Source organism: Hyperoodon ampullatus, assembly GCF_949752795.1.
Source record: "Hyperoodon ampullatus genome assembly, chromosome: 4".
Taxonomy (NCBI): Eukaryota; Metazoa; Chordata; class Mammalia; order Artiodactyla; family Ziphiidae; genus Hyperoodon; species Hyperoodon ampullatus.
This window is the reverse complement of record NC_136917.1, coordinates 166,717,719-166,732,610: the sequence shown is the minus strand read 5'-3', so window position 1 is coordinate 166,732,610 and position 14,892 is coordinate 166,717,719. Positions and strand designations below refer to the sequence as shown.

The following is a 14,892-nucleotide window of genomic DNA, read 5'->3' as shown; positions in this document are numbered from 1 at the left end:
GTACACAACTGAATCAATTTCAAGGTCTAAATCAACTGATTAAGGTCATAGAAAAGTGGTTTCCCTGGAGGCGTCCTTAAGCATAAAAAAGAAAAAAACTAGCACAATAACTTCATGCATAATTAAGTCCTAGGCTGATCTAACATTTTCACAAATTTATTTTAGGACATATTTATAATTTTCTATTAAAAATTAAAGCTTTAATAGAGCAGAATTGGAACAAAAGACAAAATTAGAAAAGGGGGACAAATGAGGCATGTGTACTGGGGACAGGGGGGAAGAGGGTGGGGCTGGGAGGAAGTGTGCAGAGATGAGGCCCACACCCTGCCCAGCACCCCCAGCTCCAACTGCCACCAGCCCCACATGCCACCAACTCCCAGAATCTCATAATCTAGCTGTGATCATTCTTACCAACTCATTCCTCCAACAAAATTTAAGAGATCTGCTTTTCCATTTCTATGCTCTTTTCTCAGTGATGGATAGATATTTCAGGAACAAACAGGTCAGCTTTTGAAAAATTTCATTTCCTACCCCCAAAATGAATTTTAAATGGAAAAGGACTAAAGGCTTTACCTTTTCATTTTATATTTTATATGTGCTTAAATTTTTGCTATGTCAATGTGATATGCCATCTTCCTATGAAGATTCACCATGACTTTTTAGAAAAGGCAAAGCCCATAAAAGGAAATGAAATTGAGTTATTTGTAATGAAGTGGATGGACCTAGAGTCTGTCATAAAGAATGAAGTAAGTCAGAAGGAGAAAACCAAATACCATATGCTAACACATATATATGGAATATTAAAAAACAAAAATGGTTCTGAAGAACCTAGGGGCAGGACAGGAATAAAGACGCAGACATAAAGAATGGACTTGAGGACACAGGGAGGGGGAAGGGTAAGCTGGGACGAAGTGAGAGAGTGGCATGGACATATATACACTACCAAATATAAAATAGATAGCTAGTGGGAAGCAGCCACATAGCACAGGGAGATCAGCTCAGTGCTTTGTGTCTACCTAGAGGGGTGGGATAGAGGGTGGGAGGGAGGGAGACTCAAGAGGAAAGAGACATGGGGATATATGTATACATATAGCTGATTCACTTTGTTATAAAGCAGAAACTAACACACCATTGTAAAGCAATTATACTCCAATAAAGATGTTAAAAAAAAAAAAAAGAAAGAAAGAAAAGGCAAAGCCAAGAGGTTCTTCTCTTTAGAATGTTCCCAGTTGGTATGCCCTGTGCTTGAGGCTGATGGGGTGGGCACCACCATCGATATTGGTACAACACATACTGCCGAAGAGAAGGCTCAAGAAACTGGACAGTCTTTTAAGATATTTTAATTTGTCTAAAGATTGGACAATGTTAGTATTCCAGATTTTAGCTTACTAAGGCATAGACCATTTTTCCAACTTAAATTCCACTCTGATAAGCATTTGAATATTTAAGAGTGGTACAATTTGCATTTATAATCTTCTTTTTTTTTCTTTCTGAAAAATAAAATGTTGTATTCCTTCAGAATAGTAATTGCTTACATTCCTAACCTCAGCTTCCTGCCCTGAAATGACATAAACAAGTTTGAATCCTGCTAGGAACAAAAATTGAGAATAATGTTCTCCGATAATGATCTGATCAATTTACTTTTACCTACCATATGGTCCTACTGGAGTTATAAGCTACACTAGGTTAGGAAATATTATCCTTGGAAAAGGGTTTTATTTTCTTTTACATTTCATTTTCTTTATATATTCTTGAAACTGTGTCTATAGGAATAAGCCAAAAATATTAGCTCATTTTATGTCACCAGTAAAAGGATGGAGGAATCTAAGGACTGGAAAAATAATGTCAACTCTACTATCTAGAACATGTCTTAAAATTTAGTCTTAAAAAAAAAAGACACTCATTGTTCTAATTGTCAAAATTAAGACTTAAGATGGAGGTGGAGAGAAGGGAATTAGGTGGGGCTTTGTGACTAACTCTGTCTGGGTTCCCTGACATCCATACTTTGGGTCTTAGAGGAGGAGAAGGGAAAGTAAGAAGTAAGGGGGAGGGAGAAGACAGATGACGATTAAAGGCAAAAGGGATGTTGGCTAAGTGGGTGTCACTTGATAAATGTTGAGAAGCAAATTAAAAGAAACAGCACAAAGAAGAGTGCTGTCCATTCACTGGTCGTGTGTTTGTTTGTGTTGCTCTAGCACAGATCTGCAATCTCATCTCACATAACATTATATTTCCCCTCAGTGTGCTATAGTGGGGATGGTCCAGATCAGGAGTCAGGATGTGGGTGAAAACACTGGCTTCATGACTTACTACACATGAGCTTTTGAACTTATAATAAATACGAGAATGAATGATGTATTCAAAGCAGAACTTCCTGGTTCTTGAAAGTCAGGAATTTTATGAATAAAAATACTCACTTTAATTTTACATAAAAATCGTGTCTCTATTCACAGTGCATAAAATGATTTAATGAATATCTACTATGTTGCCAGGTCATAACTTGCAATGACTGAATGAACAAATTGCCCCCCCATACACTCACACAAAACACAGACACACAGACACACACACACACACAGCTCCCATCTTCAATTTCTCTACATTTCTTGAGAAAGGAGACTTCCTATTCCAACTAAATATCAGGGATAACATCACCTGAGGACAGATACTAAATCCAACTTAACTGACATCTCACATATTAAATATATTAAATAGTGACCTCATGCTATCATGCTTCTTGTACTTTTTTTTTTTTTTTTTTTTTTTGCGGTATGCGGGCCTCTCACTGTTGTGGCCTCTCCTGTTGTGGAGCACAGGCTCTGGACACGCAGGCTCAGCGGCCATGGCTCACGAGCCCAGCCGCTCCGTGGCATGTGGGATCTTCCCGGACCGGGGCACAAACCCGTGTCCCCTGCATCGGCAGGCAGACTCTCAACCACTGCGCAACCAGGGAAGCCCTGTACTGTTTTTAATACAAAGTATTGTTTGATAATGAATGGTAATGAGAAAAATACAATCTCAAAACAAATTTATAAAATGTATGATTATGTCAAGGACTAAATTATATTTAACTCCCAACAAAGGATTTGGAGAATTTCTATAACTGAAGTATATAAAAGGAAATAATTTAAAAGAATTTTAGACAACAGAATGGTCCTTGACAATAATGCCTCAGTTTTCAAGATGGTTCCCTAATAAAGAAGATATAAAAAAGGAAGAGAAGTTCAGTAGTAAGAAATATTTTGTACACAGTTTATTTTCTTACAGTTACTAATTTTCTTTGCCTTGACCCAGTGGAATACCCATAAATCACACCAAGGGAATTGAATTGTTTGCTGGTTGTGACAACTCACTTGGTTTATACCAAAGTAGTCACATTTCACTTCCAGAGTTTGTTAAGAATTCCTTAAACACACACACACACAAACACACACACTCTGTAGAACAAATGCAAGTTATTGTTTTCTTTTACCAGACAAACAAGGTCCTAAATCACGTGCTTATGTTTTAGCCTGATTTCATGGAATATGATAGTGATGGTTATGACACATTGGAAAAGACTTACAACATACAACTGAGGCATTTTTATACAATTTAGTAACTTTCAAGAGTAAAAATAGTGTTCATTTGGGGAATTAGGATAAAGGAGCAGCAGCTACTCAGGGAAGGTTTTTTTGTGGCAATGGGAGAAGTACAAGCAAATCCAACTCCAAGAAAATATTGAAGCCTCTCCTGTGTTGTGTTTGGCAAGTTCCCAAATAGAGGAAACTTTTGGACTCAGAACCCACTGCCTGAAATCCTGGCCAAGCCCCTAGGTGGAAAAAGACCCTGTAACATATCTATGTGGCTGAAAGGGTCTTGGTGCTCAGGCCTGCTGTTAGGCCTGAGCCTCTGAGGTGGGAGATCCAAGTTCAGGACATTGGACCACCAGAGACCTCCTAGCACCACGAAATATAAGTCAGTGAGAGTTCTCCCAGAGATCTCCGTCTCAACACTAAGACCCAGCCCCACCCAACGGCCAGCAAGCCGCAGTGCTGGATGTCCCATGCCAAACAATTAGGAAGATAGGAACACAACATCACCCATTAGCAGAGAGACTGTCTAAAATCACATTAAGTTCACAGACACCTGAAAACACATGACCAGACGTGGCCCTGCCCACCAGAAAGACAAGATCCAGCCCCACCCAGCAGAACACAGGCTCCAGTCCCCTCCATCAGGAAGCCTGCACAAGCCACTGAACAAAACTCACCCACTGAAAGCAGACACCAAAAACAACGGGAAGTATGAACCTGCAGCCTGTGAAAAGGAAATCCCAAACAAAGTAAGATAAACAAAATGAGAAGACAGAGAAAAATGCAGCAGATGAAGGAGCAAGGTAAAACCCCACCAGACCTAACAAAGGAAGAGGAAATAGGCAGTCTACCTGAAAAAGAATTCAGACTAATGATAGTAAGATGATCCAAAATCTTGGAAATAGAATGAAGAAAATACAGGAAACATTTAACAAGGACCTAGATGAGCTAAAGAGCAACAATGATGAAAAACACATTAAATGAAATTTAAAATTCTCTAGAAGGAATTAATAGCAGAGTAACTGAGGCAGAAGAACGGAAAAGTGACCTGGAAGATAAAATAGTGGAAATAACTACTGCAGAGCAGAATAAAGAAAAAAGGATGAAAGGAATTGAGGACAGTCTCAGAGACTTCTGGGACAACATTAAATGCACCAACATTCGAATTATAGGGGTCCCAGAAGAAGAAGAGAAAAAGAAAGGGTATGAGAAAATATTTGAAGAGATTATACTTGAAAACTTCCCTAACATGGGAAAGGAAATAGTTAATCAAGTCCAGAAAGCACAGAGAGTCCCATATAGGACAAATCCAAGGAGAAACACAGCAAGACACATATAAATCAAATGATCAAAGTTAAATACAAAAAAGAAATGTTAAAATCAGCAAGGGAAAAGCAACAAATAACATAGAAAGGAATCCCCATAAGGTTAACAGCTGATCTTTCAGCAGACACTCTACAAGCCAGGAAGGAGTGGCAGGACATATTTAAAGTGAGGAAAGGGAAAAACCTACAACCAAGATTACTCTACCCAGCAAGGATATCATTCAGATTTGACAGAGAAATTAAAAGCTTTACAGACAAGCAAAAGTTAAGAGAATTCCACACCCCCAAACCAGCTTTAAAACAAATGTTAAAGGAACTTCTCTAGGCAGGAAACACAAGAGAAGGAAAAGACCTAAAAAAAAAAAACCCAAAAGAATTGAGAAAAAGGTGATAGGAACATACATACATATTGATAAGTATGTTAAATGTAAATGGATTAAACACTCCAACCAAAAGACACAGACTGGCTGAATAGATACAAAAACAAGACCCATATATATGCTGTCTACAATAGACCCACTTCAGACCTAGGGAAACATACTGACTGAAAGTGGGGGGATGGAAAAAAATATTCCATGCAAATGGAATCAAAAGAAAGCTGGAGTAGCAATACTCATATTAGACAAGATACACTTCAAAATAAAGACTATTACAAGAGACAAAGGAGGACACTACATAATGATCAAGGGATCAATCCAAGAAGAAGATATAACAATTGTAAATATTTATACACCCAAAATAGGAGCACCTCAATACATATGGCAAATGCTAACAGCCATAAAAGGGGAAATCGACAGTAACACACTCATAGTAGGGGACTTTAACACCCCACTTTCACCAATGGACAGATCATCCAAAATGAAAATAAATAAGGAAACACAAGCTTTAAATGATACATTAAACAAGATGGACTTGATTGTTATTTATAGATATTCCATCCAAAAACAACAGAATACACATTTTTCTCAAGTGCTCATGGAATATTCTGCAGGATAGATCATATCTTGGGTCAGAAATCAAGCCTTGGTAAATTTAAGAAAACTGAAACCGTACCAAGTATCTTTCCCGACCACACACCATGAGATTAGATCTCAGTTACAGGAAAAATGTCTGTGAAAAAAACAAACACATGGAGGCTAAACAATACACTACTTAATAACCAAGAGATCACTGAAGAAATCAAAGAGGAAACCAAAAAATACCTAGAAACAAATGACAATGAAAACATGACGACCCAAAACCTATGGGATGCAGCAAAAGCAGTTCTAAGAGGGAAGTTTATAGCAATACAATCTTACCTCCAGAAACAAGAAACATCTCAAATAAACAACCCAGCCTTACCCCTAAAGCAAATAGAGAAAGAAGAACAATAAAAGCCCAAAGTTAGCAGAAAGAAAGAAATCATAAAGATCAGATCAGAAATAAATGAAAAAGAAATGAAGGAAACAAAGGCACAGATCAATAAAACTAAAAGCTTGTTCTTTGAGAAGATAAACAAAATTGATAAGCCATTAGCCAGACTCATCAAGAAAAAAGGAAGAAGACTCAGATCAACAGAATTAGAAATGAAAAAGGAGAAGTAACAACTGACACTGCAGAAATACAAATGATCATGAGAGATTACTACAAGCAACTATATGACAACAAAATGGACAACCTGGAAGAAATGGACAAATTCGTAGAAAAGTACAACCTTCCAAGACTGAACAAGGAAGAAATAGAAAATATAAACAGACCAATCATAAGCAATGAAACTGAAACTGTGATTAAAAATCTTCCAACAAAGAAAAGCCCAGGACCAGATGGCTTCACAGGCAAATGCTATCAAACATTTACAGAAGATCTAACACCTATCTTTCTCAAATGCATCCCAATTATAGCAGAGGGAGGAACATTCCCAAACTCATTCTACGAGGCCACCATCACCTTGATACCAAAACCAGACAAAGATGTTACAAAAAAAGAAAACTACAGGCCAATATCACTGATGAACATAGATGCAAAAATCTGCAACAGAATACTAGCAAACAGAATCCAGCAGCACATTAAAAGGATCATATACCATGATCAAGTGGGGTTTGCCCCAGGAATGCAAGGATTCTTCAACATATGTAAATCAATCGATGTGATACACCATATTAACAAACTGAAGGAGAAAACCATATGATAATCTCAATAGATGCAGAAAAAGCTTTCCACAAAATTCTACAACCATTTATGATAAAAACCCTGCAGAAAGTAGGCATAGAGGGAACTTTCCTCAACATAATAAAGGCCATATATGACAAACCCACAGCCAACATCATTCTCAATGGTGAAATTGAAACCATTTCCTCTAACATCAGGAACAAGACAAGGTTGCCCACTCACACTGCTATTATTCAACATAGTTTTGGAAGTTTTAGCCACAGCTATCAGAGAAGAAAAAGGAATAAAAGAATACAAATCAGAAAAGAAGAAGTAAAACTGTCATGGTTTGCAGATGACATGATACTATACATAGAGAATCCTAAAGATGCTATCAGAAAAGTACTAGGACTAATCAATGAATTTGGTAAAGTAGCGAGATACAAAATTCATACACAGAAATCACTTGCATTCCTATACACTAATGATGAAAAATCTGATAGAGAAATCAAGGAAGCACTCCCATTTACCATTGCAACAAAAAGAATAAAATACCTAGGAATAAACCTACCTAGGGAGACAAGAGACCTGTATGCAGAACTATAGGACACTGATGAAAGAAATTAAAGATGATACAAACAGATGGAGAGATATACCATATTCTTGGATTGGAAAAATCAACATTGTGAAAATGACTATACTACCCAAAGCAATCTACAGTTTCAATGCAATCCCTATAGAACTACCAATGGCATTTTTTTTCACAGAATTAGAACAAAACATTTCACATTTTGTATGGAAACAAAAAAGACCCTGAATAGCCAAAGCAATCTTGAGAAAGAAAAACGGAGCTGGAGGAATCAGGATCCCTGACTTCAGACTACACTACAAAGCTACAGTAATCAAGACAGTATGTTACTGTTACAAAAACAGAAATATAGGTCAGTGGAACAGGATAGAAATAAACCCACACATGTGTGGTCACCTTATGTTTGATAAAGGAGGCAAGAATATACAATGGAGAAAAGACAGCATCTTCAATAAGTGGTGCTGGGAAAACTGGACAGCTACATGTCAAAGAATGAAACTAGAACAGTCCCAACACCAATGCAAAAATAAACTCAAAATGGATCAAAGACCTAAATGTAAGGCCAGACACTCTAAACTCTTAGAGGACAACATAGGCAGAACACTGTATGACATAAATCACAGCAAGATCCTTTTTGACCCACCACCTAGAGAAATGGAAATAAATATGAAACTAAACAAATGGGAGCTAATGAAACTGAAAAGGTTTTTCACAGCAAAGGAAGCCATAAACAAGACGAAAGGACAACCCTCAGAATGGGAGAAAATATTTGCAAACGAAGCAATGGACAAAGGATTAATCTCCAAAATATACAAGCAGCCCATCTAGCTCACTATCAAAAAAACAAACAACCGAATCCAAAAATGGGCAGAAGACCTATATAGACATTTCTCCAAAGAAGATATACAGACTGCCAACAAACACATGAAAGGATGATCAACATCGCTAATCATTAGAGAAACACAAATCAAAACTACAATAAGGTATCACCTCACGTCAGTCAGAATAGCCATCATCAAAAAATCTACAAACAATAAATGCTGGAGAGTGTGTGGAGAAAAGGGAACCCTCTTCCACTGTTGGTGGGAACGTAAGTTGATACAGCCACTATGGAGAACAGTATGGAGGTTCCTTAAAAACTAAAAATAGAACTACCATACAACCCAGCAATCCCACTACTGGGCATATACCCTGAGAAAACCATAGTTCAAAAACAGTCATGTACCACAATGTTCAATGCAGCTCTATTTACAATAGCCAGGACATGGTAGCAACCTAAGTGTCCATTGACAGATGAATGGATAAAGAAGATGTGACACATATATACAATGGAATATTACTCAGCCATAAAAAGAAAGGAAATTTAACTATTTGTAGTTAGATGGATGGACCTAGAGTCTGTCATACAGACTGAAGTAAGTCAGAAAGAGAAAAACAAATACCGTATGCTAACACATATATATGGAATCTAAAAAAAAAAAAGAAAAAATGGTTCTGATGAACGTAGGGGCAGGACAGGAATAAAGATGTAGACATAGAGAATGGACTTGAGGACACGGGGAGGGGGAAGGGGAAGCTGAGACAAAGTGAGAGAGTAGCATTGACATATATACACTACCAAATGTAAAATAGATAGCTAGTGAGAAGCAGCTGCATAGCACAGCGAGAACAACTCGGTGTTTTGTGACCACCTAGAGGGGTGGGATAGGGAGGGTGAGAGAGAGACTCAAGAGGGAGGGGATATGGGGGTATATGTATACTTATAGATGATTCATTTTGTTATACAGTAGAAACTAACACAACATTTTAAGCAATTATACTCCAATAAAGATGTTAAAAAAAAGAGTAGAAAGATATGTAGACATTGGGAGGAAATGTATAAAAATGCTAACGATGGTTATCTCTGGGAGGTGAGGATTATGGGTGACTGATAATTATTAGTTTATGCTTGCATGTATTTCTAGTAGTCAGCAATAAACATGTATTGCTTATAAAATTTGAAAGAAAACAATAAATATCTTTAAAAGTGAAAAAAAGATTAAAGCTATAAATTAATGGACCAGATCAAGGTATGCAAAAATTACACAAACCCGCTCTATCATCTTCTTGTACAAATTCACTGTATCATTTTTCATATAAAATATATAATTAATACAGAAAAATGACTAGAAGAACAAGTGCTGTGAGTTTATTTTCTGCTTTAAGAAGCACCAAAGAACAAAATTCTTTCTAAATATTGTGATAGAAAAAAAATTGTTCCCTGCAAAGGTATAAGCCCAGATCTGATTTATAAATTGAGATGATCTGGTTATTAATTTACATTTTAAGGACTATATTTAAATCATTTCTGCAGTTCCAGGAGTACTTTTGCTGAGTCTACTGCATTATCCATAATTTAGCATAGTTATATGTGTTTGAAATCCTTTTGTTTTTGGGGATTTGATTTATTAAACCTCAGTTACATATAAATAATGGTATGTGTCATAAAACTTCTCTAACATTTGATAAGATATCGAAGTTACCATTTTAATAAGAATAGTATGACTAAAAAGAAGAAAAAAATTCCAAGATAAAAAGCAGAACTACAACAGCTATGGCGATAGTTCTCATAGCTACAAATCAGTGATGGTTAAATTAATCGAATCGAACAAAATATTGATATTTACTGTTGTCTACAGGAGGTACCTTAGAAATGAAGCCTGCTGGGCAGCCCATCAATTCACAGCTCTGCTCTTAATGTCACCTCTCCCCTCCCTACCCGCTTCTACTCTGTCCCGCAAAATTGCTCCCAGTCATAGCTGATCATTGTGTTCTCTTGGTCAAAGCTTCGCCATAGCTCTCTGTTCCTCACAGACTCAAGTCTATTCTTCTTAGCTCTGCTTTGAACGCCCTTTATCACCTGGAATGAAACAACTAAACAAGCTGCACTTCCTAAAGTCTGCTAGGTTTGTAGACTGCCTGCAGATTCTGGAGTTAGTTCTCCCATGTCAGCGTCAGGGTGTTCCTGCTGTTCCTCTGGCCTCGAGCATCTCCCAAAGCATTGATTGGTGATGCCCTTTCTCTGCTTGAACCCAGTCTCACCTGGTTCTTGAAACGTTTTGTGACCACACTCACTGAGTTAGCCACTCCTTCCCCAGGTTTTCCTTCTATACTATCCTAATCATAGCTTTATATTACACTAAGGCATAACACTAGGACTCATTGTATGGGTACCACTGTCTTCCACTAGAAGAGGAGTTTCTGAAGGGGAGAAGAGGTTGCCATGTTTATTTCGGCCTCCCTGGCCCTTCCCTGGCACACAGCAGGCACTTAGCAAATGCTCATGGATGAAACTGCTGAAAGGCAGGAACAGCATACATAGTAATTTCTTTACAGTAAATAAAGATCTAGGTTTTGTTGAAAAAATTAAGAATGTAACTACAACCTCACATACTAATATGTAGAATCTTCCATCATGATATAAATATTTACGACTGTTTTGGTGTGTTTCCAACTTGGTTCTAAGTAAATGGTAATAGTAGACATTTTTTGAAATCTTTTATCTGTTGAGTCTTCATTTGATAAGTTCATTTTGGCCCCTTCCCAAGGCTATTTTCTTCCTCTCTTAGTCCAACCTGTTCACTAATGTAGACTGATTCATAAACACATTTAAATAAGAGAGAAAAAATTATATTTCTTTCTGTAAGAAGGGAAGTGTAACCGAGCGGGACACTGTAAGGTCTTCCCGGAATAGACTCCCACCCATGTCGTCCACCTGCCTTTTGTCTGGAGAAAAACTTTAGCTAAAGAATAAATTTAATCACAGAAGTGAGAAAATGCAAAAAGAAAGGAAAACAGGCAAGCAAGACAAAATAATAATACTTTAGCCATTAAACAAAGTCAAGTACCTTTAGTTCTTCCCCAAGGACTATAGAGGATATTCTGAACCATGTCCTTTGAGCTGTTTTGCAGATACTGAAACGCCCACCAGGTGGGAGAAGTTAACTGTACGCTGCCCACAAAGCACATAGACCCCAGACTGGCTGGAACCAGAAGGTTGAGGATGCTCACTCCCAGTTACCTCACCACCAACCAATCAGAGGAATGTCCATGAGCTGACCACACCCTGCTCCTTGAACACCATAAACCCCTCACTACCCCCTCCCGTGTGGGACACACTGTCTTGAGGGCAGTAGCCCGCTGTGGTCCCCTTGGCCTGGCAAAGCAATAAAGCTATTTCTTTCTTCCTCTCCCAAAACTCTGTCTCTGCATGTCTATTTGGCACCAGTGAACAAAGGCCAAGTTTTGGCAACAGAAGGAGCTTAATGAATTAAGAGGGAAGTGAAATATTCATCATATTTTGATAGATCTTGCTTTGTCATTCACATGATAAACTCTGGAAAGTGGGAAAACCCTAAACCTGGTTTCAACTGGACTAAAAAAAAAACCATTAGGCTACATGAAACACTTCCTAAATCAGATGCCCTCCTTTTTGCTTCCTGTGATGTGGTCAATCCTGGCTGGCAGCAGAAGCAGCACCGCTCAAGCCTCTGTGTGTGTGAACTTGGCCAGATGACCTACAAAGGGGACCGGTGAACCGACACTAGTCTGGTTCCTTCATCTGACTTTTCATCAAATGAAGCTGAATGCTCATATATCAGTATCCTTCATCCTTATTTCAAACATCATGAATATATAATTATGTTACTATATTATCCAGAGAGAATTTTAACTGATGGAACTTAGCAGATCTTTACAGACTATATGTATACAGTTGATTCTGAGGCACTTCCTTCCACAGTCTTCATTAGGAACAATGACACTCTCTACAAGTCAAGGATGTTAAGAAAGGAAAATTACTTGTAACAGCTGCATATAACTGAAATAGAAAAGTCAGGTAAGAAGGGTCAGAAGTGCTTATAGTTTAACTTTGGAAGAGTTATATTTCTGCTGGTGGGGAAGGAGGTTTCTGAAGGATAATAGAATTTAAGAGGTTATATAAGATGGACGTCTCAAAAGTGGGGTTTAGAAAACTGTAAATTTGACTTATGGAGGAGCCTATCCAGAGAAATCATGTCAAAAGATCATTATTTCATGACCTTGAGGAAAAGCAAAATTGTCAGAGGGTTTCCTATTCCTGCCCATGAGTGCACACTGATATTTATGGAGGCCAACTCTCTTTATCTCCCTTTATGCATGCCCCATTCACACAAACACACACACCCCTCTCAAGACTGCAGGCTGAGAGCACTGTTATAAATATTCATGAGATCATTATTATTAACGTCACCAAGGCGATTCTGTTCCTTCTCCAGTAGAGACTGGTTCTTATACCTAGAAACTGATCAACTGTAAGAGAAATGGCAGCTTTGAGGCAGCCAAGATCAAGCAATTCTGTACATTTTACTTTTGAAATATAGATTATTTGACTAGGTATTTTAAATCACACCCATCCTATCATTAAGTTTAACCGGCAGAGATTTCCCACTTTGGTACAACGTACAACATCCTTGGGAACACAGTTTCTAGAGTCTGGAAGAAGTATACGTTGATGATTACATTCTTTTCTGAGAGCAAAAACTAAACAAAACATCTAAAACATCTCAAGAGATTTCCGGGTGATGAGTTTTGTAAGAAGGCATTGGGAGATAATTACAACACATTTGCTACTTTTATTATTTAAAAAAGACATTTCACACCACAGTCCTTATTACAGAGCTATTTTCAAGAAATACAGGCTCTTGCAGTCACATTGAAAATTTTTAAAAAATAAAAATAGCTACTGGAGACAGTTAACTAGATCCCTATGTATTTGTCATAGACTCTTCTTCTAACCAATTGGTCTGCCTGGTTATTCAAGATGCATGATATATTACAACAGGGAAATGACTGTTAACTATTGTTTTCAGTGAAAGAAAACTATTTCTGGTTGGAATGAAAATGTTTATTTTTTTGCCTAAGACTTAAGAAAAGATGTTAAATAAGTCAAATACTGGGGTAGGTAGAGGACAGTGGAAGATTCATATACCTCTTCAGTACCTCATTAGAAATGATCTTCGCCAGCTTCTTGCACTCTGCTGCCGTATCAGTATTCCAAAACAGTCTGATCCTTAGCAAAACAGCAATTAAAGTTACAGAAACAAAAAGCACCTGTTGACAGTGGGAGGTAGCAACGACACGGACTCACCTTAGGCATCCAGTGGCATTTCGCAGCACCTGTGAGGAATGCAGCTGTATTTTCCGATCGTCCTGAAGAGGTGAATTTTCCCAGCCTGAGTGGGGGATGATCACGGCATTGGTCAACACGGTCAGGGTGTCCTGTATGATCGGCATTTTGAGTGCATCGCAAGATGAAAGGTTCCAAAGGACTCCTGCAAGATACACACAAACAGAGCTTTTGGATGGCCACTGTTTTCCCCAGTTAAGAGCACAGGCAGGAGGGACAAAGATGGTGTAAGCACGTGTGCTAGGGCATGCCCTTCATTTTAGAGCACCTGTGTGAAGCCATTACAAAAGTGCTGTGAAAATCTGACAGGTAGGCAGAGGAACTGTAACATGATTATGTTTGTTCCATCGTGGAGAGTAACTGAGGTTGAGAGCGCTGATGGAATTGAGGACCAACTAGGCTTCCGTCCACAATTAGTACAATGGACTCAAGTACCCAAATTCTAACCAAGACCAAAGATCTGTGAAAGTTATCTGAAATGGGCTAGTAAGACATCTGAAATAGACTAGTGAGACATCTTTGTTTCATCCAGGACCTCAATATGCACCTGTGGTCTGTTTGATTCACTTAGTTTCCATATAGAACCAGCCATCATTGTGCAGGACTTTTCAAACATCTAGTATCAGGTCTGATGATAACAAGCTCAACACGAAATGTAAATTTAGTGTCACTTGTGACAGTTCTGTAAGCTTTTCTCTGAAAACAATGTTCATGGAGGGCCTACAGATTGTTAACAACAAAGAAAGCAGGAGAAAGGGGAGTGCGTGTCAACAATAGACAAAGAGACTTTAAAGTGGGATTAACTTTAGAAAAGGCCTTAAGAATTACATATACGTTATAATATCATTTGAAGATGCTTTTAAAATAATTACTCTTTTTGTTGCTCAAAATTGTACACCTAAAGGTAAAAAAAAAAACCTACAACAAAGAATAATATTCTCTTTTCGTATGAAAAAAGACTGCATTTCCCTCAAGACTAACCTAAAAAGACACCATCACTGCAGATACTGAGAATAAAATATCATAGTCATCTTTAGAAACACAACTTCCACTTTACTTGTTTAATAAGCT

General features: G+C 37.9%; 1 protein-coding gene across 4 annotated transcripts in view; it reads right to left on the bottom strand.

Annotated features, from left to right (window-relative positions):
- Positions 1 to 14,892, bottom strand: part of CTNND2 (catenin delta 2) — a gene marked incomplete at both ends in the record, with an annotated part of 950,049 nt that overhangs the window by 178,650 nt on the left and 756,507 nt on the right. For all 4 annotated transcript variants that reach the window (XM_079701889.1, XM_079701890.1, XM_079701891.1 and 1 more), the window contains one exon: positions 13,783 to 13,966. In XM_079701889.1, coding sequence (XP_079558015.1) covers positions 13,783 to 13,966 — 184 coding nt within the window. The remainder of the gene's footprint in view (positions 1 to 13,782; positions 13,967 to 14,892) is intronic.